Raw genomic sequence first — 26458 nt, 5'->3', positions numbered from 1 at the left:
CTCTCTCTCTCTCTCTCTCTCTCTCTCTCTCTCTCTCTCTCTCTCTCTATATATATATATATATATATATAGACACACACACACGCACACACACACACACTTACAAGATCGCACTCACTTGCACCAAATGCAACCCTTCAAAAATCACACCTTATCCTCGTTCCATGGGAACCAATATAACTTAGCAACTTGGATGACACTCCCACAAGGAACCCATGGAACAGTATAAATAATTAAGGTTTGCAGGGTCCAACCAAATAGGGCTCACTTTTAATCTGAGAAAGAGATATCCACGGGCACCAAGGCACCGTACCAGGAATATCCTCTCAACTCTCTCATGGCCTGATGGCACATCTTGATTCCTAATACCATGAACTTGCCTAGACCTTAGAAGACAAACAAATCATTCAAACCAGCCCAAAAGTGATTTCAATTGCCAAGCTGCATGAACTATGCCCATCAAAAGAAACAGATTACACATACTAAACAAACCACAAAAAATAAAACCACCAAAACTAAATCCAATTAGCTATCTATAATCTGAGGCCCTAAAGTAGGATCCAGTAAAAGCACACTGTTTGGAAGCACATCCATATTTAAGTTGCAAGCACATCATCAATGCAATTCTGACCTATGCACATGGAAGATGAAGCACAAGAAATACAACACAAAATCAAACCATCCACTTAATGTCAATTCCCATCTTTTAACTAACAGATATAAGATAACCCAGATGGGCATCAATATTGAATTTTTCAAGACTGAACTTGCAAACAAAGTAGGAAATAGAAAGGCTGTTCATTTATATCTAGCCTCAATGTACTTAAGCCAAAGTGAACCCTTAAAAATGGACCTACCCCTCAACGATGGCATGCTGGTCTGAAGAAATCACCTAACTATTATATCATTTTGAGCTGGATTGCAAAACAATGCAGGTTATTGTCCTGGACATCCTGTTGGGTAAGCTAGCCAGTCTAAATCCAAATACCTCCTTTGGCCCGGCATGAGATTGAAAACCCTTGTACATAAAACAGCCTGATGTTATTGAGGATAAATACCAAACTATCGATTGTCACAGCAAGATCTTCAACTTCTTTCACTCAAAATATATATCTTAATTGCCCTCCTAAAACCTATATCTCAAATGTCCTCCTTCCAGTATTGTAAATTCGAAGCCCACCTGTATCCATCGTCAAATATTGAATTCGAAATGTTGCAGCTCATAGGCCTCAAAAAACTCCTCCAAGAGGCTCAAACTTTAGGGTTGCTCATAATATTTGCACTGTCTCTACGGTTGTGTCCACATTCTTTGAACTTTTAAAATAAAGTTTATACAGTTGTATTCCCACCACACTAGCTAACCTTACATGGTCCACCTACAAAATAAACAATTGAATTGATTCCTACATACAAACATTATTGAAGAAACAAAGCAGAAGACATGCAAGCAAAAAGAATGGAAAATGAAGGGAAGTAAATTCCAGCTTCTTAGGAGACAAAAGGACAACCACAAAATATAATAACACCGAAGCTTTGAAAAAAAATAATTAAATTCAATACAACTGCCAGCAGAGTCTACGACAGCATTCCGTGGTGCTGCTCAAAAACAAAGAAATCAAAGCAATAATTTCATTCTCATGCAAGAACAACATATTAAAAGTTTCAAGAAAAACATAACAATTTAGGGCATTACACCTGCGCACATGAGATGGGCTGGCCATTTTTTTTAAAAAAAATAAAAGTAAAGAACATAATGTATAAGCTTTATTCATAGTATCTAGGATCAGCATAACTTCTGTAATTTTATGTTTTTCAACTATTTTTCCAATTAGGCTGCCTCCTTTGTTAAGGCAATCAAATTATTTCTCGTAACTCACTTTCAGGTAGCCTTAGACATAAGCACCCTCCCCCTAGTCATACAAGGGCCCTGTCAAGTCTTATAGTTTCACAAAGCCAGAACATTTCAGTTGGTTACCCTCACCAGAATATCTTGAACTGATGCAAGTTATACAACATAATACATTCATCTCATCACTAACCATATACCTCAAAATGCCATCACCGATCCAAACTCAACATTTTCATCATTGTTATATTCATATCTCATATGCTTGAGCCCTCATCACTGCACAAAAAAATGTAATGCAACCCTTACTTTCATCCCACGAAATTTTTCCTTCAGTCCCCAATACCATGGCATGATCACATGAATCCTCTAGAGCCGGGCAACCCAGAGTTCATTCAACATTCAATGATCGATTCGATGAAATAAAAAGTTTACCTGTGTATTTGTGGTATAATATGACTAAGATGTAAAAATCCTTAAAATATACCAAAGTATTTGAAAAAAATGTACTTTCTGTGGCATATTGGAATAACATGTGACCCAAAAAGCTTCCAATGATAATTTCAACATTGTATCATTCATAAGCAATAAACACTATTGCCCTTCCTTTACAATATCAATAATTAGTTCACGAAACATGATCCCTCGTATAGTCCCACATGAGCAAACTCATCATACTGTTATTTATAACACTAGGAATCACTCTTCCATGCATAATATATTTTTCTTCCATGTACTCAATATACTCTTTAAAGACTTGTGCTGCTAGAACTTCACCAAGTTACCATTTCTACTCTTCACATAGTCCATGTTGGCATAAACACTGAGTGAATTCATTCTCTTTCAGCATTTCTTTAAGCAAATGCATATCCATAAAATAAACTTACACCAAAATATTATCTGAGCTAAGAGCCCACGGATAGTCAACTATGATTTGAGCATCCTACTCTGTTCTAATGTAGAATCATTATAGAAAACCAAAGTCTGACTATTGTCTTCCCAATGGAGAATCAAATGTTTAAACATTAAATTACAATCTATCCAGACTACATAATTTCAAAGGTCATAGATCAAAAAATGACAGATTTTTTTAAGATGAAGAATGGAGAAATGCTGATAAACAAATAGTAAGTTAAAGTAATTCCTGTTTATTTCCAGAAAATGAGGAAAATGTCTATATATCGAACCTAATCAATAACTGTCAAGATAATTCTTATAATAATGCCCCAAGAAGGCAGAGCATTTGCTACAATGCATATATATCCATAAATCTAGTTATCTTCAGCACGAATGATAATAGAAACCTAAAAATAAATAAATAATAAATAAACAATAAGCACTACAATCATTTATACATCAATCAATAATCACATGGCAATAAGAAATCACCAAATGACCTGAATCCCTAAAAACCAATCTTTTTCCTGTACCTCATCATCATCCAAATCATTCAAATTCCCAATATGCAAATCTTCCAAATGGCACGTCACATAAAGAAAACATAAAACTAAATATAGAATCAAAAGTTGCATCACATAGAATTATGCAATCAGGTCTAAGCAAGCAGTCTTGATGGTTAAATTCAAAACCATAAGAATCCATAAAAAAACACCAAAATAAACCTTAATGATCCATCTCAAACAAAGACAAGATATTAACTTTAAGATCAAATTCCAAACCCAAAAACTGTTCCAAGAAACGGAGGACGACCCTGATAAGACCAGCGGGGGCGACCTAACGGTAGGACTTCTGGAAGCGAGCGCGGGCGCCACGGCCACCAAACTTCTTGGGCTCGCAGCGGCGGGGGTCGGCGACGAGGAGGGTGCGGTCGTACCTGACGAGGATGTCCTTGATCTCCTTCTTGGACTGCTCGTCGACGTACTTCTGGTAGAAGGCGACGAGGGCCTTGGCGATGCTCTGGCGGATGGCGTAAATCTGGGAGGTCTTCCCGCCACCGCGGACGCGTATGCGCATGTCTACTCCGGCGAAGCGATGGCGTCCGAGAAGAAGGATGGGCTCGAAGGCCTTGTAGCGGAGGATCTCCGGCTTCACCAGCTCGATCGGGCTCCCGTTCACCTTGATCAGGCCGCGCCCCCGCTTGCAGTACGTCACCGCCACCGCCGTCTTCTTGCGTCCAAAGCACTGCACCGATTCCGTCGCCATGGCTGGGCGCCCGCCGGAGTCAGAGAAAAGGGGGGAGAACGAGAGGAAACCCTAGGAGCCGCAGTACATATAAGAAGGGCGCGGGGGAGGAACCAAGAAGGCGTTAAATAGACGGCCGCTAGGGTTTTAGGACCTAGTCAGGAGTGCCCAAGATTTTGCTTTTACGAAATTAACCTACAAATTCATAGAAAGAACAAGGTGTTATGTGTAAATTTGGCACTTGAGAGCCCCCATCAAAGGGTAGTTCTATATACACCCCCTCTATTGCTCAGGACACCCCCCAAAAACCAAAAAAAAAATACCCAAACTAACCTTTAGTGTAATTACCATATTGCCCTTGAAATTTTCTCATACACCCCCCCTTCCTCCTCCTCCGTTTCGTTTTGAAAAGAAAAAAAACCCCCCCTCAAACCCCCCTTAAACCCCTCGATCCATTTACATCGGTTAGGCGATCTTTGAAGGAGATTTAAGCCCCATTCGAAGCATGGACAAGCAACTAGTGATTTGGGACGAAGAATCGGCCGCAAAGGTACGTGTTCCACCTTGTTTCGAAATTTTTTTTTTTCACGGTTCGTGCTCCGTTCGGCACTGGATCGCCGAACAAAAGGCTTCTGTTCGGCTGCACAGTGCCGAACAGAAGCCTTCTGTTCGGCACTGGATCGCCGAACAGAAGCCTTCTGGTGCCAAATCGCGTGCCGTGCTGAATTTTGTGCCGAACAGATCCTCTGATTCATTAATTCTTGGTGATAAATTATTTTATATGTAGGGCTATGCTACAACCGAATCGAGTATAATTGGATCAGAATTTGTACTGGATTACACAAGCGAATTTACAACTTACGAGGTATTATAATGTATTGTGCAATTTTGTAATAGTTTAGCGAGCTATTTTTACAACTGTGTACTTACATAAATTGTTTAATGTATAGATCTTCAAGAGTAGAGAGGACTTGTGTAATTGGTGTCGTGAAGCTGGGAGGCGAAATGGTTTTATTGTTGTAATCAAATCATCCGATGCAGGTACCATTTCTAAGAAACCCAGAATTACGTTAGGTTGTGAGAGGGGTGGGACGTACCGAACCAAAAAAGAAAAGCGAATAAAGACTGCCTGTGGGACAAAGAAGTGTGGATGCCCTTTTGCATTAAGAGGAAAGAAATTGGATACTGCGGATGATTGGATATTACTGGTCGTATGTGGAGTGCACAATCATCCCGCTGCAGAGAATCTGGAGGGGCACTCATATGCAGGGAGATTATCTGAGCAGGAGACGGAATTGTTAGTGGATATGTCGAAGAGTTTGGTTCGTCCAAAGGACATATTATCCACATTGAAGGAAAGAGATGCCCTCAATGTTACGACTATCAAGACTATCTACAATGTACGTCAACGGTTTAAGGTTGCAGAGAAAGCCGGGAGGTCTGAAATGCAACATCTATTAGGTAAATTATCAGAGGCTAAATATATTGAGTGGCATAGGAATTGTACTAATACGGATGTTGTGCATGACTTATTTTGGGCACACCCTGGCAGCATTGATTTGTTCCGTGCATTTTCCCGTGTGTTGATAATGGATTGCACGTACAAGACGAATAGGTATCGTCTTCCGCTCTTAGAGATTGTGGGGGTGACATCTACTGACATGACATTTTCAGTTGCTTTTGTATACTTAAATTCTGAGGGGGAAGAAAGCTATACTTGGGCATTAGAGAGATTGCGCAGTGTCATAGCTGATGATGTTTTGCCTGAGTTGATTATTACAGATAGAGACTTGGCTTTGATGAATGCAATTCATAAAGTATTTCCTACTGCTAGACATTTATTATGTAGATGGCATATTAGTAGGAATGTTTTGGCCAAGTGCAAAAAATTTTTCGAATTGAAGGAGAAATGGGATAAATTTATTATGAGTTGGAATGTACTAGTGCTGTCCTCCACGGAAGACGAGTATAATGATCGCTGGAGTGCACTGCAGAGAGAGTTCGGTACCTATCCAGATGCACTACAGTATGTGTCAGATACTTGGCTGAGCAAATACAAGGAAAGATTTGTTGCGGCGTGGACGGATATATGCAGGCACTACGGAAATGTGACGACAAATAGGTATCACAAATAAAGACTCATTTAATTTTAATTTGCCTCAATTCTTATATCTAACTTTCATTTGTTTACTAGGGTCGAGAGTGCACATGCAAAGCTCAAAAAGCAGCTTGGATCAAGCCAAGGAAGTTTCGAGTCATCTTGGACTAGAATAAATGGATTGATTGAGTTGCAGCACAGCTCCGTTAAAGCCTCATTGGAGAAGAGTTTATTGGTAGTGCAGCACAACTTCAAGCCAGCTGAATTCAAAGAGTTGCGAGGTTTCATATCTATAAGTGCGTTAAATCATGTCCTCGCCCAATCGAAACGAGCCAATTCAGTTGGGTTTGATGATTCAAATTGTGGGTGCGCTATTCGACGCACACATGGTATACCATGTGCTCACCAGATTGCGCGGTACAGGTGGAAGGTCGGCCCATTCCTCTCGACTGCATAGATCCTCATTGGAGGAAACTTGATATTCTGCCTACCCCCCCCCCCCCGTGCAGCCAATTCAGTTGAGTTGTGATGCAGAGTTAGATTTGATTGCGCTACGATTCAAGAAGTTAGATGGGGCTTCTCAATTGCAGATGATCAAGAAGTTACGAGAGATTGCAAGTCCAGATAGTACACCTCTTTTAGAGCCTGCAAAACGGAAGACTGGTTCACGTGGGCGCGCTTCAATGAAGGTTGATACGTCTACTCGACGTGACCCATCTGCGTTTGAGTTGGTTCTATCTGGACAGGATAGTTATTCACCTGGTGTTGAGAAAGTTACCATCCGCAATCCATCTACTCAGATTCAAAAGAGGCGGCCCAAGCAAAAGGTAAGTACCAAATATTTATTTCCTTACAATAGGTATCACAACGTCTACGGGACGGTCCGTGCCGTGCCGGTATGTGATGTGCCGATACGGGACATGTCGGGACGTGCCGTGCCGAGATGTGCCGATACGGGACATGTCGGGACGTGCCGTGCCGAGATGTGCCGATACGGGATGTGCCGTGCCGAGATGTGCCGATACGGGACATGTCGGTACGTGCCGTGCCGAGATGTGCCGATACGGGACATGTCGGGACGTGCCGTGCCGTGCCGGTACGGGAAGTGCTGAGACGGATAACTATTTAGATATTTCTGCCATTGTTACATATTTTCTATCATTTGATATTATTTGCAGGTTTTTCGTACTAGAGCCCAGTCACATACGCCCATTATCTATATTGATGCTATTCCTTCTGCCTTGAGACCATACATCCAGCATATCAAGGATGTAAAAGCTGATGGGAATTGCGGATTTAGGGCAATAGCTGACTTACTGGGATTTGGAGAAGATGACTGGGTGCGTGTTAGGAAGGATTTATTGCAAGAGTTGCAATGTCATTCGGACCACTATCGCACATTATATGGTGTGGAAGGGACGATTGCTGAGATCACTCATGCATTATCATATTATGATGATTGTCCACCATATGACAGATGGATGACTATGCCGGACATGGGTCATCTTATAGCATCCTGCTATAATGTTGTCCTATACCATCTCTCGTTGCAACAATGTCTGACCTTTCTACCTCTCCGTTCTGTGCCAGTACCTCTTCTATCCCGCAAAGATATCGCTATCGGATTCGTAAATGGAAATCATTTTGTTGAGGTACTACGTTCACAACACTTGCGAATATTTAATTTTGCTTATTTAATTTTGCTTATTTATAATTTTGTAGCTATTAATATTTTCTTATTTCTAATTTTGAAGGTGTTCTTGTTGTCGGGACATCCCGTTCCGCCAGTAGCGACCAACTGGCGAAAATATCATCTTCCTTGTGCTACCGGATGGGAAAATTCATATGAAGCACGGATTCAACAGTTCAAAGAGAGCATCTCACCTAATGTTATAACTAGCGAGACAGTAGAGTTAGATTGATTCTTTATATATGTACAATTTTTGAAAGTTGTAAATTTTTTTGGGCTCTTAGAGTCATGTACTGTGAAACTCCATCATCAATATAAATCAAAAAATATCTGTCTTCGCATTTTTCGGGTATTGGGGGTGCTGAGGTGGCTCTCCATCAGCTGGGAATACATATGAAGACTGTTGTTTCCGTTGAGATTTCAGATGTAAACAGAAACATACTTAAGAGCTGGTGGGAGCAATCCTAGCACACAGGGGAACTAATAGACCTTTCTGATGTACAAGAACTTAACGGTGACAAGCTTGAGCAGATGATTAACACATTTGGTGGGTTTGATCTGGTTATTGGTGGAAGTCCATGTAATAATCTTTCAGGTAGCAACCGCTATAGTCGTGATGGGCTGGAGGGTAAACATTCATCTCTTGTTTATGATTATTTTCGCATCTTAGACCTTGTGAAGTGTATCATGGGGAAGAACTTCTGATTGCACCATCTCACTTTCTTGTTTTTGGGTCAGTGAATCTAGTTGTATGTTACATCAGGGTACGTTACAGCAGGCATCATCATTTCTGAAGGAAAAGTTGAGCAGGCATTATCATTTCTTTTGTTGGAAAAGAGGGCTCTGTGATGTTCTTGGTCAGGTGAGCGAAGCGCAAATAGGCTGCGCGCTTTATTTGGGGGAGTGAGAAATTAAGGGGGTGGTAGAGCATCTTTTAAATGTTTGCCTTTGATGATTGAGGCGGATTTTCTGATAAGCAACAGTTATGTTAGCTATGTATTTAAAATGTTGAAAGATCATGAGGATGTTCTCTGTGAAACTCCATCATCAATATAAATCAAAAAATATCTGTCTTCGCATTGTCCGATTGATTGTTATGTGCACTGTTATATTTGTGTAAAATAGAACGGGCCAGGCTTTACAAAGATTACACGTAAATGTACCAAAAATATATATTTTTCATTAATATCAAAGGCTTTACAAAGATTACAAAGGCTCCATCATCAATCCCTATGACGCCATCGTCGACGCGTGTACTGCTGTACGTCCGAATGAGAGGGTGCTGGATCCGAATGAGAGGGTGCTGTACTCGGGCCAGGCTCATCACCCAGAAGTACCTGATGCATCTGAGAAATAGCATCAAATAGGTGCCCGGCACCTAGTGACGTAGCCTCTGAGGGACCCATCCGTACAATGTCGGTACTGATACCGAGTGCAGCTGCATTACGCCGCCGGTGCATGTCAGCATCATCATGACCTCCCCTAGCTCCAGAATGAGTACTCGAGCGCAGATGAGGAGGCTGAACTGCAACGTGCGTGATACGGAGATACCACTCCATGTATCCCGGTACGCTGTCTGATGGCCGGGTAACTGGGTGGCTCCTGCTCGCCTGGCTCAGCACGTGGTCCTCCCACCGCTCCCAAAGCTGATCCATATAGGAGTAATGTATCCGGTACGAGCCTGCTGTGGAACCTCTGTTGGCTCGCGTAGGGGCTAGTGGCGCTCGAGGGATGGTCTGAATACGACCAAACTGTCTAAGAACCCTTTCTGGATGATAGGGTTCTACGATATCAAGGCACTTGATGGAGCCACTAAAAAATGCGATATCAATATATGGGCGATCTCCCCGAAGCCGATGATGGGGATCCCAAATAACCTGCAAAACAAAAGGTCCATTTCAGTTTTATACTATATCGCATATTAAAAGTACTGACAAACACAAGCAAATGGTAATATGATACGTACCTCATCGATGCTCAAAAGGTCCAATGACTCACGTAGAACCACTAAATGGTCCATCGTGGTACGGGATGGAGTACCGGGCATCCAGCGGTGCACGCGGGGACTGGCATCAGTATACTCGAGCGACGGGTGAGGACTGAGTGCTGGAAAATGCTCATAAATCCATGCCTGCAGAAGCGTCATATAACCACTGATCTGTCTCACTGATGACCTCGACGCAATCCCCAACTGCCGATACAAATATGCTAAGGCAGCTGTACCCCAGGCATATGTGCTCACCCTATCCAGATCCCGCAGTAAACACAGATACGCTATAGGCACCCTGGTCCCACTCTTATCAGCAAAGAGTGTGCAGCCTAACAAAAATAACAAATAGGCTCGTGCTGCACACTCTATCCTCTGCTGGCTGTCTCTATCAGATACAGAGTGAAACTGAGTCCTCAGCCACTCCATCCTCACAGACTGACCGCGCGATGACAGTACCTCCTGACGCGCGTCTCCAGCTGACACCCCCAACAACTCCACAAGTAGCTCCTCAGCATCCCGATCACTCATCCTCTCAGGAGAAACTGCTACTGAGGCACCTGCGACAGGAATCCCTAAAATGGCGGATACATCATCCAACGTGATAGTGATCTCGCCAAATGGTATATGGAAGGTGTTCGTCTCGGGCTGCCATCTCTCTACGAAGCCCGAAATCAGAATCTTATCGGTGAATCGATAAGAGCACTGTACTAACTCTATGAGGCCCGACTGCCTCAATAGTGCTTTGAACCTGGTATTTGGTTGGTTTGAAGACCACCACTTCCATTCACCAACCTTGGCAGTATGGTTCATGCACTTTAGTGGAGCCCGTTCCTGTAATATAAATGTATAATTACTACTACTTTATAAAACATCAATAAACAAAATATAATGCTATAACAAATAAACAATACCTGTTGCCTCCAGATGGAAGCTGCTATATGCGTCCTGAAACTGATCAGGACGGACTCATCCTCTGGACCTCCTGGACATGGTCCAACGGACTCATCGTCTTCGCCCCTAGCGGGCATATCATCATGCTCTGACTCAGGAGAGTCCGATGGCATATGAGCAGGCTCGGGAGAAGCAATCCTAGCACGACGTCTCCTAGCTGACGCCGTAGGTCTAACTCTGGCGGGACGGGGATCCATGTCTGAAAATATAGAAATTCAATGTTAGGCTATATCAAAGAAAATAATTCAATTGCATACATAAATGTTCGGCACAAAATTCAGCACGGCACGCGATTTGGCACCAGAAGCCTTCTGTTCGGCTGCACAGTGCCGAACAGAAGGATTCTGTTCGGCTGCACAGAGCCGGACAGAAGGATTCTGTTCGGCTGCACAGAGCCGGACAGAAGCCTTCTGTTCGGCACTGTGCAGCCGAACAGAAGGGTTCTGTTCGGTTGAGGGTTGCTGAACAGAAGGCTTCTGTTCGGCACTCTTCAACCGAACAGAAGGGTTCTGTTCGGCGATCCAGTGCCGAACGGAGCACTGGAGGCGGGGGGGGGGGAGCTACCTCGAGGTGGTCGTGGAGGCGCCGGCGAGGTGCTCGTTGCTCGGGAGATGGCCGGGGAGGTGGTTCCGGGAGAAGCCGGCGAGGTGGTCGGAGATCGGGAGAATGCCGGCGACGAGAGGGAGAAGGGGGAACGGGGGGGTTTTGGGCGTTGGCGAGGTGCAATGCACCGACCGGCAACGAGAGGGAGAAGGGGGAGACGGCGGGAGGGGAGGGGAAGAGCGGGGTGGGGGGGGTTTGGGGGGTGTAGAGAGCAATTTAGGTGAGGGGGTGGGGAGGGTGGGGGGTAATTTAGGAATTTTTAATTTTTTAGGGGTGTCCTTAGCAAATGGGGGGGTGTAGAGAGTATTTAATTTTTTTTTAATTTTTGGGGGGTGTCCTGAGCAATAGGGGGGGTGTATATAGAACCACCCCCCATCAAACTTAGTTGGCTTTTGATGACCTAAATAGGATTACTATGCAATAGAATGCTATATTCTAGTAATTAAAGATGCTCGATTATCTACAAGTGACAAGTTTGATATGGCATAGAAATTCAAATTTGCTGACCATATAATACCAAAATTATCCTTGATATATTCCATATAATTTGCAACTATTAAAAAAAAAAAATAAATTATAGGAAAATACACATAAATGGCTAGCAGCAAGTCCATGCAAATTATATGTACATTTGTTTGGGCGGACAAGTTATAATTTTGATGGAAAAATTATTAATCTTATAAAAATATCTTAATTATTATGATAGAATTAATATTCCTATTTATACACATATTATATTATTATTTTAATAATACTATTTATTTTGATTAAGAAAATAAAGGCAAATAGAAGCAACATATTAAATAATTTCATGATATAAAGATAAAATACAATAATATATTTCTATTACAATTATAACAATATAATTGAATAATAATATGATGATAATACATTATAGTATAACATATATCATAAATACTCTATATATATATTGAATATTGATATAATATATCAATGGTGTATTGATTTATCAATTTTCATGCTGGACTGTGAAATATTTTCGTCTTCAAATTTTAGCCTAAGATCACTGCCCGTAGTGATCTTGGAAATCTGTCCTTAAGGGTAGGTAGGTTTGATATCACTGGTTGGGATTTGGGAGTAGGGGTGATTTGAAAATTATTACCACGTAGAATTACTAGAATGCAACTAAATATGGTGATCTCATCACCTCCACCTACATCACCATTGATCTTGGAGTCATCACCACACTCCAAATGTTCCCTTAATGCCTTTTACTTTCAACCTCTTTGTAACATAAATATTATGTTATGATGTTCTCATTTGCATGTGTATATATGCATATGTATGTATGTGTTGATCTTGGAGCTAGTCAAGGCATTCACTTGCCAAAAGGCTTTATAAACAGCATATTAGGGGTTGTGATGTGTCGGGTTCAAGTTCGGTCAGATCGAGACATAAGTATTAGAGAAACTTACTAGAATGAACCCAATTTATTAATGAAATAGATTATAAATCTAAAAATGACACCAATCTATTTATTAAACAAGTAATCCGAGTCAACCTACATAAACCCTTTAACTAAGAGAAATAATTTTTATACTAAACTTGAGATTTGTGTAAGTTTGATCCATCTCCCATTCTTTGTTCTTGCTTAACCTTATTCCTGCCAAATTTGCTAGTATATTTCAATTGATAGTTTAAATTCTTATTCATTGGAAAAATGAATATTTCGAATGTAGAAGCTTTCATGACAAGTTCGTGGAGCAATCTCAAAAGAATTACCCTAAGAAAGATTCCCACGGTGCTAGAGAACATTAAAACCTAACATGTTTCTGTGACTGATAATATTGAATCCAAGTCTATAAATACCTCAACAACTGCCCTTTATCCTACTAATTACTAATAATATTATTGAGATGCCGTGCACCAAGAGAAAAGGGAGAAAGAAAAATTACATTGATATTGTTTACCAATTTTTTGCTTTGTTTTTTGTTTATGCTTATGGAGTCATTGTGTCTTAACCCTAATGCTAAATTTGATATCAAGTCGCAGAACAATATCTATTCTAATATATAATAACACGGGCTCTAGAGTTCGTACTCTTTTCCCCAACCATATCGCCTCTAAATCCAGAATCGTTTCTCAACGGGAACATCTAGAATCCGTATAAACTCCTCTCAAAACTCATTGCTTCTGTTTCTTACAATTAAAAGAAAAATTAAAGGGAGAAACGAATGCAGAATTCGCCAAGTAATCCCAATTCTGTTCGAGCAAGAACTTGAGAAGGAAAAACTGATTAAAAAGATATAAATAATCTCAAGTACTTCTCGTGAAAAAGGTGCGATACGCATTCATAGAAAAATGCTTATCCATCCTCATCATCGAACCCAGTAACTGTAAGAAAAACAGGAAGCAAGATCAATAAAATTGGGTTGTTGGGGCATCCATCAAACTGGATGCTGAGAGTCTGACAGTTTTCATTTTGATTAATTATGAGAACAATCCTGGTTCCATCTCTGGTTTTCAGATGGAGCTGGATTGGGTTCACCACAACCTACCAACACGGTTGCAGACCCACTCTATAGAGGCTTATCAGCCCACTGCAACCAGGTGAATGAATCCAGCTTACTCAATTGGTGCTGTTATCTATGACAAAGCTCAGCATGGTGCACCCAAGAAGTAGTATACATGGGCAGAACCAAGAATATTCATAAAATCCAACCATCTCCATCTTGGACACATGAAATGTTCAACTTTAAGGAATTGTCAATTTCAAGGAATTGCGAAAATTGCAAGGCAAAAAGCACAGAGAATATACTAATCCACCACAGTATTGATTTAGTGAAACAGAGTAGATAAAATCACTCATTCTGCTTGAAGCTCGCCCTACTCGCTAATTTGGAACGGGCGGGGCGCATGCCACCCTTCTCTTTCAGGTCGCTAGAGCAGTTGTCTTGCATATGGGACACGAGTTCTTTAGCGTCAACCACTGTTTGATGCAGGCAGCGTGGAAGTCATGCCCACAATCCAAAGTCCCCAGCTCTTCCCCTTCGCCGTACTCTTCCTGCAATGCACAGGACAATTTATTAAGGATGCTAATTATGTACGCTAATATACAACGAGAACTCCCCATGAGACAGACGTCCATCGGACATTCAACACACTCCCACATGAATCTCATGCGAGTACCAGGAAAATGGAGATGAGCAGCAGGCACTTTTGAAAATTTCATCGTCGGGGGAAAAGAAAAGAAAAGAATTGTGAATAGTACTGCTGTCGTGCTTGATATGTGAGAACTCCTTGCATGCTGGAGATCTAGTAAAAAGGAAGCAGCAGACTGAGACCTTTGGAAGTGGATTTACCTGGCAAATGCAGCATGGTTCAACTTCCTCGGGTGAATCCGATGGAGCGAATGTATATTTTTGCTGCTTTAGGCACTTCAAAATCATTTCCTCACTAAGTCCAGTGCTTACATTTCCTATCCGCTCTTCCAATGCCAATAATTCCTGTAGAAAAAGATGGTACTGTTCAGAGGACCTTCAGTTGCAAAGACAATAGGTAACTGAAGAGGGATTGTCTGTTACCTCATAAGACATATTATCTACATCAAGCCGCATGTCCCGGTGTCTGTCATGCAAATCACCACCCCCAAAGAATACAGACTGGTCAAAGATAAAGATATCCTGGACAAATACCACCAATGAAGGTCAAATTCCATGGCACAGAAGATTCTCTCTTTTGGGGGGAAAAAAGATGTTGGAACCAGTTAGAAAAGCACTTTGATGATCAAAAGATAAAAGGAATATTTTTAAAACCAATCAGAAAGCACTTGATGATCAAAGTTCATAGAATATTGCTGATCTCGCACAGCCTTGCTTTGGGATTTCTCTCTCATCGCATGAGCTTAAAATGACCAACCAAGAAGGTAAGCTTTTCTTTCCTCAAGAAAGAAGGCGGGCTTTTCTTTTTTACCACCAAGTGCCGATTAAGGGTTCAAGGCAGGCACTCTTTTGTCAAAAGATACCATGGCAGGAATTTGGTATCAAGTTAAGGGGTTGATATTAGGTTGGGGACCAGCAATAAAATTATCTTAAATTTTGATCATAACTTGATCCTTAGAGGAAAAGGCTCATTGGTTAAAGTTCAGATAAATGTAGGATGATAATGGACTTTCAGGATATGATAGGCCAATGAATTGACATTAGATAAACATAAAGGGTTCATGATGAACCTCAAAAATAAGCTACTAATATGAAACAAGAAAATGCACATACATGTTCCTCAACAAGTTACCGGCATATATCAAGAAATATCAGGCACAATGCAGTCTAGCGGGAAAAAGCACAAAAGAGAGGGGGTGGGGGGCGAACACCTCCTCCCCCCTTCCTAAACAGCTGAGGGGAAAATCATTTCAAACCTCTCTCTCTCTCTCTCTCTCTCTCTGCACGCGCGAGAGCCCGCATGCTTGTTTTGTGCGTGCAACAGAGAGAGATAGGGTTGGTGTCAGGTCGGCAGCTAGTCATAAAAACGTGTCAATGATTATGCAATGGATCCAAATTTGATACATGTGAGAGTGAATAGATATGAGGGGGGCACTTATGTAGACATCTGACAGCTGAGACAAACACATGAGAATGGGGATCTGGTGGTTCAGATCTCACATTAGTTTTGAAGAGGTTTGATGTACATTTCACATCACTGGGAAGAGGCATAATCAAGTGGCTGTGACTGGAACAACAGAGCCATGTGCAATCACTATATTACATAAAATTGTAGTTGGAGTTGAAGGAAATGCAAAGGATAGAGGACTCCACAATACGAGTTAAATTAGTAGACTGCCAGGACATGCCCATCAGCCACAAACTAAGCTAGTGGTCAGACTAGTGAGATTGGGTCATGTGATCAAGAAAGCTGGCTGCTTGCACACAAGCCAAGCTGTAGAAGCAAGAACTAATGCTCATGGGTTATGGCATGCTCCAAATTCCCCATCCTTTGGTGGCAGATGCAACATAAACAATAACATATGGTCACCATACAACTGATCATATTAGTTATGCACATAATAATGCAGATAACAACAAAAAAATAAATACTGACATCAAGCCGTATATTTTCTGCCCGTCGGATGAGATCCAGCGCATTACGAATCTGTTGCAGAGAGAAAAAAGTGATGAACACAGATGAAAACTAAAAGACAGATAACTTCAGTGTAAGTGTTCTCCATAACAAAAGCAAGCTAGGTAATTTAGGAAGCACCCAGAAAATGTAATATGATACCCAGTATAAAATCTGGATTTATTGGTTTGATGCCGAACTAAGATGGCCAAATGATCTTCCTATGATAATTAACAGCAATAATACACCTCCCTTTTTCTGATGAACAAATGCATATAAAATAGCAGAGGTCTAGAAAAAGAAAACCATCAACAATTCGAGCTTGACATATGAAAAATGCCAAGATTTGAGTAGCTGCTTTAGAGATCCATTTTGACAATTATCAAGATTTTGTAACAGGAAGGAGAATAATCAAAACATCTATGAGCATGATTAAGAAAAGGAATTAAACTTGCAAGCTTGACACTAACTGGAAATCCTTATTGACAAACACGAAGATTTTGTAACACAGGGATAAATATCTATGAGCATGATTAAGAAAAATGAATTAAACTTGCAAGCTCGACACTAACCCAGAACTCTAGCAAATGGTCCTGGGATTATTTCTTCTTCATGAGGCAACCTTGGTTGAACAAGTTTCTATGTTATGCAGCTTCTAAAATGAGGAACCTAACAATTTTAGTTTCTTTTTCTAAACCTACTGCATGTCATCTTCAGAAGAAGAGCAAAAAGGAAATGCAAGTACAGAGCACCTAACTAAATGCCAAATTGTTAATTTAGATACTACAATATTTTAATCCACACTCCAAGCTACAACTTTGGTAGAGTTTGACTTTCTACATCGTAACTTTAATTTGATGTACACCTTAAACTTACAAGGGTATTCTAATGACCGTTCAGGAACCACTTTGCATCCCTTAGTAGTCATTTGGTTTTATCAATGAGGCCTACTTCAGGTTATATTGTGAGTGAAAAGTTTTTGTCTCCATCTAGCAAGGGCTCAAATAAATAAATGACTGATTCTATGTATTTCAGTAAAAAAAAATGATTAATAATTATGTGATAGTTCTCATGTCATTTTTTGGGTCTAGTACTGCATAGTACTGCAGAAAATAAATGATGAAACTTCATAACGTTACAAAAGGTAGCCTTCAGCGGTTCACATATAAGATTGCTTTGTCATGCAAATATCCTTCCCATCAAGCCATTTTTACCTAAAAGATCATCTAGATATCAGAAGCTTCCAACATGGTTCGAAGTTGCATCTGAATTCCAGATTCATGTTTGTCAATCTCATAGTTATGTTTGGAATCTGTTTTGAATATCACAGACCCATTTTTTCCAAAACAACTAGGCCATTTCAGCCAAAGCTCAATAGTTCAGCCCTTTCAGAAAGAGACTACCATGGTCTATAAGCAAATTGAAGGCTCTCTCTCTCCTCTTCAAATTTTACTCTTCTTTTGCCATAAGCATGCATAACAACATTATTCTTGATAATATCTCTGTTACTTTTGCTCAGGAATTCATTAAAAAGACGTCTTTAATTCTTTGTGGTATTTTGGTGCAAAAAGAAAGAGATTCTTCCAATTATCAATCAAATTGGCTGAATAATAGTTTTACTTTTTCTCACATGTCTAAACATAATTTCATTAAGATCACAAACATGGGAATACAACATGATCATAATTAATATAAAAAGAAAAACCAGAACTTATAAAATTTCTTAAGAACTTAAATATAGTGCATGTAAGAACACAAGGCCATAAAATGTTGCACTGTAAGACATCCTAATGTTTGGATTTATATGCAAAATTAACTCTATTGGCTTCAAAAATATTTATCAGAATATAATACTATCCAATTAATAACTTTTTTCAGCATTGCTTGCAAGCATATACCGAAGATTGTATTATTTGGGCACAAAAAATAATTTTCTTGAGTAATCAGGTAAAATTTATTTCTAGGTGTTAGCACTTGAGAATATGATTCTCAAGTCAAAATATGTGAAATTCTTTCTAGGCCTTCTAATCTGATGAATATAGAACACCATGTTTCTTGGTTAAGCATTAGGTGCCTCAATTTTTTGTTAGAAAAGAATAATATGTAGGGGTGTCAGGGTGGGGGAGGAATTTCAGTCTTTGAATATGGACAGCAAACTAAGAAGTTTACCTAGTCAATGAGGAATTGCCTGACAACAGTTTTAGTTGGCTGAGCAGATAATTGGTCAGATGTGCTCATAGTACACAAGTACATGATAAACCATACGTGCAACTACAAGCAGAGCTGGTGAAGTAATAATGAAATGATGATCTGATGGGATGAAAAGATGGAGGTGAGATGGAGATGAAGATGGAGATGAAGATGGAGTTAAGGGTGGGGATGTCACAAGGATAGGGATGATGATGATCACGATGATGTTAGAGCGGCAATGATCATGGTGATAAAAACCACATCTCTTCACCTGACCTTCGCTTTAGGACAGTTCACCAATTTTTTATGACGGTTGGGGGATGAGCAAAGCCAATGAGGATACTTATGATGGCCATCCAGATCATCTTAGGAGCAGTAGCATGGTAGTCTTATACATAGGTATGTTTATGGGATGGTCAACTATTTTGTGAAAGAAATTATCAGCAGCCAACACATTTAGCTGTGGAAATATGAATCATCTTCCTTCTAACCATGCACATCTAGTATCTAATATAATTATGTTATTCTCCATCTCTATGATATTTATATGCCATACTTAATATAATTCCTCTATATCTATACTCTTAAGAAAGAAACATCACAGTTCAGCAGCCACAACATGCACAAGCAGTTGTTTTTGACAATTTAAATAGATCCCATAAAAAAAGGTGACAGAATGTATATGGGCAATTCCAAATAGCTCTATATTTGGAAATGGCAGACAAAATGGTGAAGCACTTCTAGAATGGGTGATGCTCTCATGCAAGTCCGCACTTACAGGAAATTTCTTAAGTGGCTTGGACTAGAGGCCAATAAAGATAGCATATCAAAATGATGTGTACTGGAACGTGGTAGAAGCATATATGAGTACATCTGAATAGGCCAGAAAACAAGCCAAAAATTCTGAGCTTGCTGGAAGTTTTGACTTCTCCACTGATTTTAAAATGTATCTAGTGTCATGCCAGTAAATTTCGGCACACCAGTATAACGCTTGTTAAGATATTATTTGAAATTTGTTTGAACATCCATTGAGGACATTACCCAGGTCGGTACTCCCAGTTAACATGCAATTGCATATGTATCTACCATGATATACTTACAGATAAATTCATGAACAGAAACAGTAGAAAGCAGCAAAAATACTCAGACATAAATCCCATGCTTTTATTATTGCACCGGTCCTTATCTCTCTATAAGTAAATATGATTATTAGCCAATCAGCCTCCCTGGGATGACCGTTAAATGTCAAAGTTCATATTATACCAAGAAAATCAATTATCTTGAAAAGGAATAATATATTAAACAAAAACCTCGTAAATACCCTCGTGAAGATGAATGTACCAAAAGCATACCTCTGATATCATCCTGCTTCTTCCCTCTCTTGCAGCTACCAGATTGCGCATTGACAGGGGATTGCTTGGAACACCATCACCCTGCCAGTCCATTAAAAGTGCTGACCTCATGTGTGGTTGCTGATGGCCACGGAAGCCAGCTCCAGATTGGCGGCCACCAATCTCTTGTGAGGTAGAAGAATGGCCATGACGTGGAGGTAAATTGATGCTCTGACCTCTAGATTCAGAGCCACCTGAAGGAAATAGGGATCTACGGACAATTTCTGATAAACTTCGGTGATGCTGTCTTGGAGGATTTTGATGGGATGTCCAATTTGGTCCTAATGATTGATGAGTCCCTGCACCTGAGCCAGATCGTGATGAAGGCAATGCATTTCCAGGTATGCTTGAGCTTCCATTTGTTAAACTCCAACTTGCTGGGTCTCGCACCAAATGTCTGGTATTAGATGGGGGGACAATCACTGGAGGCTCTGAAATATCATTCCTTGGCACACTCCTTGAGCTTGACTCTTCAACAGCTGATCGCTCACCTGCAATGACTTGAGAACTTGAAGAACTACCAATCCTTGGATTGGCAGTTCCATTCAATGGAAAAGGGTGCATATTTGAAGACAAACCAGGAAAGAGTGGTGCCGGAGGTTGACCATGTGGACTTGCACCAGTAACACCTAGCCTAGAATCCACTCGCTGATTTAAAGGGTTAAGTAAAGAAGATGGTTGATGGACAGACCAATGATTAGGTTGCCTAATAATATTCCCTTGAAGCCATGGATTAGGCGGAGACATATTAATTTGATGCGAAGAGTTTATTCTCATTCGGGTATTTCTCTGAAAGCTTTCTGTATTTCCTTCCGAAATATTGAAGGGATGGTGATGATAAGCCACTGCTCTTGTAATGGTGTCAATCCTTGGGTTCTGTTGTTCTTCAGGACGAACTGAACCTGTTAGATGACTAGATGAGCTAGATCCATTTAAACTAGTAATATCACTATGATGGGCAGACACAGAGCCCAACAAACTATTCTCATTTTGGTTAAAGCAACTTGAACTTCCACTTGTTGAAGACTGCCCAGGAACTCCTTCAATGTTCTTTCTCTTACACGACAAGCGTCGACCATCCAGTATGCCTCCTTGTCTTGCTCCACTATCATCTGACAAAAATTCAACACCCCTGGAAGCATTTCCAAAAGTATGAGAAGAACTACCTGACGGAAAGACATATTCATGCTGCAAGAAGCCTGAACTATGAGGATGAGGATACATCGCAGGTTCTGGGTTCTGGCTGCTTATACCAACATGTGCTACATTGTAGTCTGAATTTTGAGAAAATCCATTAGAACTGGAAATTTGTGAAATTGATTGGCCATTGTCCACCTGATTGCTGTTAAGACTTGCATTCACATTTTCCAAAGAAAGCAAGTTGGTTGCTTCAGACCGAGATTCTTCCATCCTTGGTCCACCTCCCCTATTAACTGTCAGAGAAGATGTCCATCCCTGTTCGATTTCTGTTTCATCATAGCTGACCTGGTTTAGTATGTGCTCACCAGAGCTAGGTCCACCTCTACTCCAAGAACCTAAGCTAGCACTTTCTTGACCGGCCATATTTCCATATAATGTATTTGTATCACTAGGTGACAGTAGATGTCCTGGTAAGTTCTGGGTTTCTACTGGATTAAGAAGCAAATTACTCCAGTATATTTGCTGATCTCTGCCAGAGTTACTTGAATTCGATCCATGGTCAAATTCAAATGTCTCAGAGAAGGACTCTAGGGTACTCCTTTGCCCTGGCATCAGGGCTAGTATGTTCACACCTCTTGAGAACTTTGAAAGAAGTATTAAAATGTACTTCAATACAAACAGTTAGTTGTATGTAGCATCAGCTTTATGGTTTCAACAGGACCCACCTGCACAAGGAGAAAACATAAGGACCTAAAATTCGATAACGAAGCGGATTTTCTGCCAGTCACCTCTTTATTTTAAAAACTTACAGAAATGCAGAAAACATCATTAATTCATGATCTTGCAATATAGTTTGTAAAAAGAAACACAACATACAGATTAAAAGCTAGCAATTTCCCAAATCCTTTAATGTAAATGGATGACATGCTTTCCTAATTAATTGTCCAAATATAGGTTCCCATGTTATACTGGCTCTTTCCAAATAAGAACCCAAAAGTTAAAAAAGTACAAAGGACAGATACTCGCTCGGAAACTTGGAACTATTTTGTAACAAATCATGCCAACAATATTATTGCTTTCACAACAAAAGGAATCTTCAAGATCTGTTTTTCCCATCGTCCCTGTCCAGTATGCAAATAAGCGATCTACTAGATCGAAAGTAACAAGGTAATAACCAGCATGCTTTGCTCTATTTTTTAAAGGAAAAAGCTCCAACTTTATTCCAGATTTTCTTTTGTACTCTTCCTTTGAGAAAGATATGTAGTGTTATGTAGTTCATAAGACTCAGCAACCGTATACATAATTTCGTTATTTATGAAAGAAGTAGCATCATCTACCTGCTATCTAGAAATTTTTAAGATACCTTTACCGACCTCTAAACCATGACTTGAGAGTAGTTAGATATTGTAGCTTAAAATTATTTTCCCTTAATGTAGTAAGGAATAAAACAGCTCATAAACTTAAGCCATATATCAGGTCATAATATGAAGCCAGCAAAATCAATGTGTAAACAATCATCAACAGATCATTATCAACGTACGATGAAGACTGGTTCATTTGGAAATTCCAAGCACCATTGTCATCGGTGTCAATATAAATGCATTTGCACAAACTAATATATTTGACTCACTGATTGGTGATGAAATTGAAAATTTGACATAAGCATTATGCCTCTTTTCATAAAAGGTAATTCTATCATTGTTGTCTGAAAGGTTCTATCTATGGTTTGGGTTACACTTGGAGTCCATACAAAAGCATGGCCTATAGTGCGGCTAATATTATCTGAGCATACACATGAGATATAAGGAGACACTCTCCAAATTCTATTAAGATAACAAAAGGTTAATGGTAATATGTCCACAAGAAGCTCTTCTTCCTCCTCATAGTGCTAAGACCTGACTATTTAATTAGGTCAGAATAAGGTAGCTTCCTCCATTAATTGCATCATTGAATAGACACTAAACAAGATTGAGTTATCAATCCTACTATGAGGTAGTAAGATGAATGAAAGATCTTCCATAGGTTTTACTATGTCTACCCCTCTCCCTATAACCAAATTCTAAAGCATTCATGTTATATGTTTCTTCAAATTTCATGATATCGTTCACATAGAGTTTTCATATATACAACTGACACCTATGAATACAAACAGATGGAGACCTAATAATAACCTATACAAACATACAACAATTAGTTATCATCTCCCATTAAATTATTTTTTTCTCAATGCAAAACTTGCAACTCAATGCTAAACTGATGGTGTCATCATATATAACTTTAGGCAACATGCCATAATGTACCCGACTTGCCTACTGCTGTTGGATAAGATGCGACTTCATCGAGATATTAAGTTGATAGATTTTCTCATATAAGCATTCCACAAAGTAGACCTATGACATTTTATAACAATTTTTGATAAGAACAAATGAAGAAGACCATGTATTTCAGGACATTATGGAAACATTTTTTGATCTACTTGTGTAAAATTCAACAAGATATCAGCTTTCTGAGATACAATCCCTTCAAAATATAGTTACAATAATAAAATTAGTCACTTAGAGAAAACATACTTTTTAATATTCATCTAATTCTATGGTTATTTGATGCATATCTAATACAAGATGTTCTACTTGTACTCAGCCTACCTGAAACCAGAGGCTCTTTTTACTAGCAACGATAGCCTTGTCTTATAAAACTTTATTCAAATGAACCTAAACTGGCGATGGCTGTCATTCTATTGTGAAAATTAATAATTTGAATGTTTCTATCAACATGTTTTAACAATACTCAAGCTTATCATAAGACATCCAAATGTCTACTGCAACATGTGCGACATGCATAAGCTCCCTTTTCATTTCCCTGGGCATCAACACTTCCCTAGGGATCATGATTCTTTCAATGTTGTATCAATCATTTATTCCCAATTGCCGTCCAGATCTTCTTTTCTATTTGGCAGACAGGAGTCTGGAATCTATAGAAATCTGATCAAAGACTATTGCTTGTGATCATATATCAATCCTTTAAATTGTTAAGCATTTTAGCTGTTCTACTTGACTTGGTTGCTATATTCATCACTCCTAGCTTTCAAATTTGGGCTACATCAATTGCCAAGCGTGTAGTAAAGGTGAGACTAGAAAACGGTAACTAAAAATCATGTCTCTCGGTTCTACATAGGCAATTCAACAAGCAAAATAGTGCTACAGCCGTTTACTCAAAAATCAAAAGCAGAAGAGCAATCAGAAATAGTAGAAAGGAATACCTATTGTGCCTAGATGAGAAAAAGATCAGTTACCTAAAACCCAGCCAAAAGATACAAACAAGAAAAACCAAACTAATAGAAACAAAAGATCAAAACTTTTGTGAAGAAGAGTGATGAAAAACATGCGAACGCCTCCTCCGTTGGCTACCGTTTCATCTTTTCAAGCCCACAGTAATCCACATACCAAGGCAAGCAGGACCTCAAACAACACCAAATCAAAAAAAAAGGGAAAAAAATAAAAAAAGAAAAACCATGATCCGATCTCCAGACACCAACCAGAATTGACAACAACCAAGACCCAGATTCCTGAAATTTGATGAGAAAAAGGGGAAATCTTAGCAATCAAAGAACAACCATCATCCACCGAGCTTCCATACAAAGACCGAATTTTTTTTCCAAAAAAAAAGACTCCATGAAGAAAAACAAAAGAATCTCTAAAAAACCACAAGCGGTTAGATTTCAGAGATCAGATTCATCAGAGCTTACCACGGAACCGCAAATCGATCGAGAAATCCGAAAGATCGAAGAGAAAGAAGATTCCTTTGTCCCTCTTTCTATATGATATGTAAATAACTCGACGGTCGCTCCTTTGCTTCCTCAATTAGATATAGAACAAGGAAAAGGCATGTTCTTCCTTGATGGTTCGGAGAAAGGAAAGGAGGGGAAGGGTGGGTGGCGAAACAGGGGAAGGGGGAGGGCGTTTGGAATAGAAAGAGGGGAGAAGGAGAAAGACAAGAGGAGAGAAGAGAGATAGGGAATTTGAGGAATTTTCTTTTTTTCCTTGCAATGCTTTGGTGCCCCTCTAATTTCTGGAGTTCTAATATATAGACAAGTAATGATAACTTTGATGCATGCAAAGGAGTCACTTGCCATGCATGCTGTGAACCTCACCTCTTACACCTCATCTTTGCTTTCCACTCCGAAATTTAATACATGGCATTATTACAATTTTCCTATTTTTGATGTTACTATATTATTATATTTAAAATTAATTATTCCAACCAAAAAAAAATTAATTAGTGTGCCTACGAAATTGCAAATTGCCCCATGTTAATTCTTTAAATTTTCTCAAAAAGTATTCTATATCAGCTATTAGGTCAATATAAATCACTAAAGACTATGTATGAAATCGTTGTCTTCCGCATTGTGATCGTATATATGAAAAATCAAAATTTAGCGAGAAGCATGCTTTTTCTAAAATTTTTATTTAATTATCTGAAAATAGAAAAAAAAAAATATCACCAACAAGTGGTGGAGATGGATTCAAGCTTTATGGCATTCAAGTAATTCTATTGTTAAAAAGACTAAAGCATGTTGATCTAATTTTTGAAATAAAAATAAATCTAAACCCCAAAATCATCTGCTATTTCTTTTCTAGAAACATTGAAATTGAGGAAGGAAAAAAGAAAAAAAAGAAAAAGAAAAACGCCTTTGTATGACTTTTGGCTTATCTGTAGGGTATGAGTTGGGGTAATTGTGACCAAGTATGAGAAAATTGAGATATTAAATATAAGCCACAAGTTGGATTAGAAAATAGAGGAAGATTTAGCTTATCAACCAAATCTATTTAGAGTTGCTTGGAGTTTGTCATGTTGATGGTTGGATTTGCAAAGATAGGTAGAAAGATAACAAGGAGTGAGAGAAGAGAAAGGAAAGAACGGTCAACCACCTAACTATATATTTCTAAATTTCTTCCCTTTGTTATATAATTCTTTGAAAATTTATGTCACCACACCTGTGCTTTTTCTATAACTAGGAAGGAGGATATCCAATACTGGTTTTTGGTGGATTATACTTATTTTTCTTTTCTTTTGTTAAGAAATTTTAGATTTTATGATATTTGTGGTTCTTCAGCAATGCTAGATGCTTCAATTAGCTAATTCCAGGGCCTAATAAAGTACAGCCTATTAGAAATTTTAGATTTACGTTACCCACATCTAGCTTATTGACGAAATATTATATCCTACATCTAGTGCATCATATATTGTAATTTCTCCTTATTGACACCCTGTACTTCGTCGAGTCATAGCATATCTCTTCACAATTTACTAATAATGTTTTCTTCGGATGATGGGAAAGAGA

General features: G+C 39.4%; 2 protein-coding genes across 2 annotated transcripts; both read right to left on the bottom strand.

The window, feature by feature from the left end:
* Window positions 1-3356: 3356 nt before the first annotated feature.
* On the bottom strand, window positions 3357-4099 carry LOC103711500 (40S ribosomal protein S16). The gene has a single exon (XM_008797662.4). The coding sequence runs from the start codon at window positions 4007-4009 to the stop codon at window positions 3581-3583; it is 429 nt and encodes a 142-aa protein (XP_008795884.1). The 5' UTR covers window positions 4010-4099; the 3' UTR covers window positions 3357-3580.
* Window positions 4100-13970: 9871 nt separating this feature from the next.
* LOC103711499 (probable E3 ubiquitin-protein ligase HIP1) lies at window positions 13971-25171 on the bottom strand. The gene is made up of 6 exons (XM_008797660.3): window positions 24863-25171; window positions 19939-21842; window positions 16379-16429; window positions 14866-14964; window positions 14644-14787; window positions 13971-14345 (listed from the first exon to the last, which is right to left on the bottom strand). The coding sequence occupies exons 2-6, from the start codon at window positions 21727-21729 to the stop codon at window positions 14214-14216; spliced, it is 2217 nt and encodes a 738-aa protein (XP_008795882.1). The 5' UTR covers window positions 21730-21842; window positions 24863-25171; the 3' UTR covers window positions 13971-14213.
* Between the last annotated feature and the right edge of the window lie 1287 nt (window positions 25172-26458).

The sequence above is a fragment of the Phoenix dactylifera genome, chromosome 1 (genome assembly GCF_009389715.1).
Source record: "Phoenix dactylifera cultivar Barhee BC4 chromosome 1, palm_55x_up_171113_PBpolish2nd_filt_p, whole genome shotgun sequence".
In the NCBI taxonomy this organism is placed as follows: Eukaryota; Viridiplantae; Streptophyta; class Magnoliopsida; order Arecales; family Arecaceae; genus Phoenix; species Phoenix dactylifera.
This window is presented reverse-complemented; position numbering and strand designations above follow the sequence as displayed.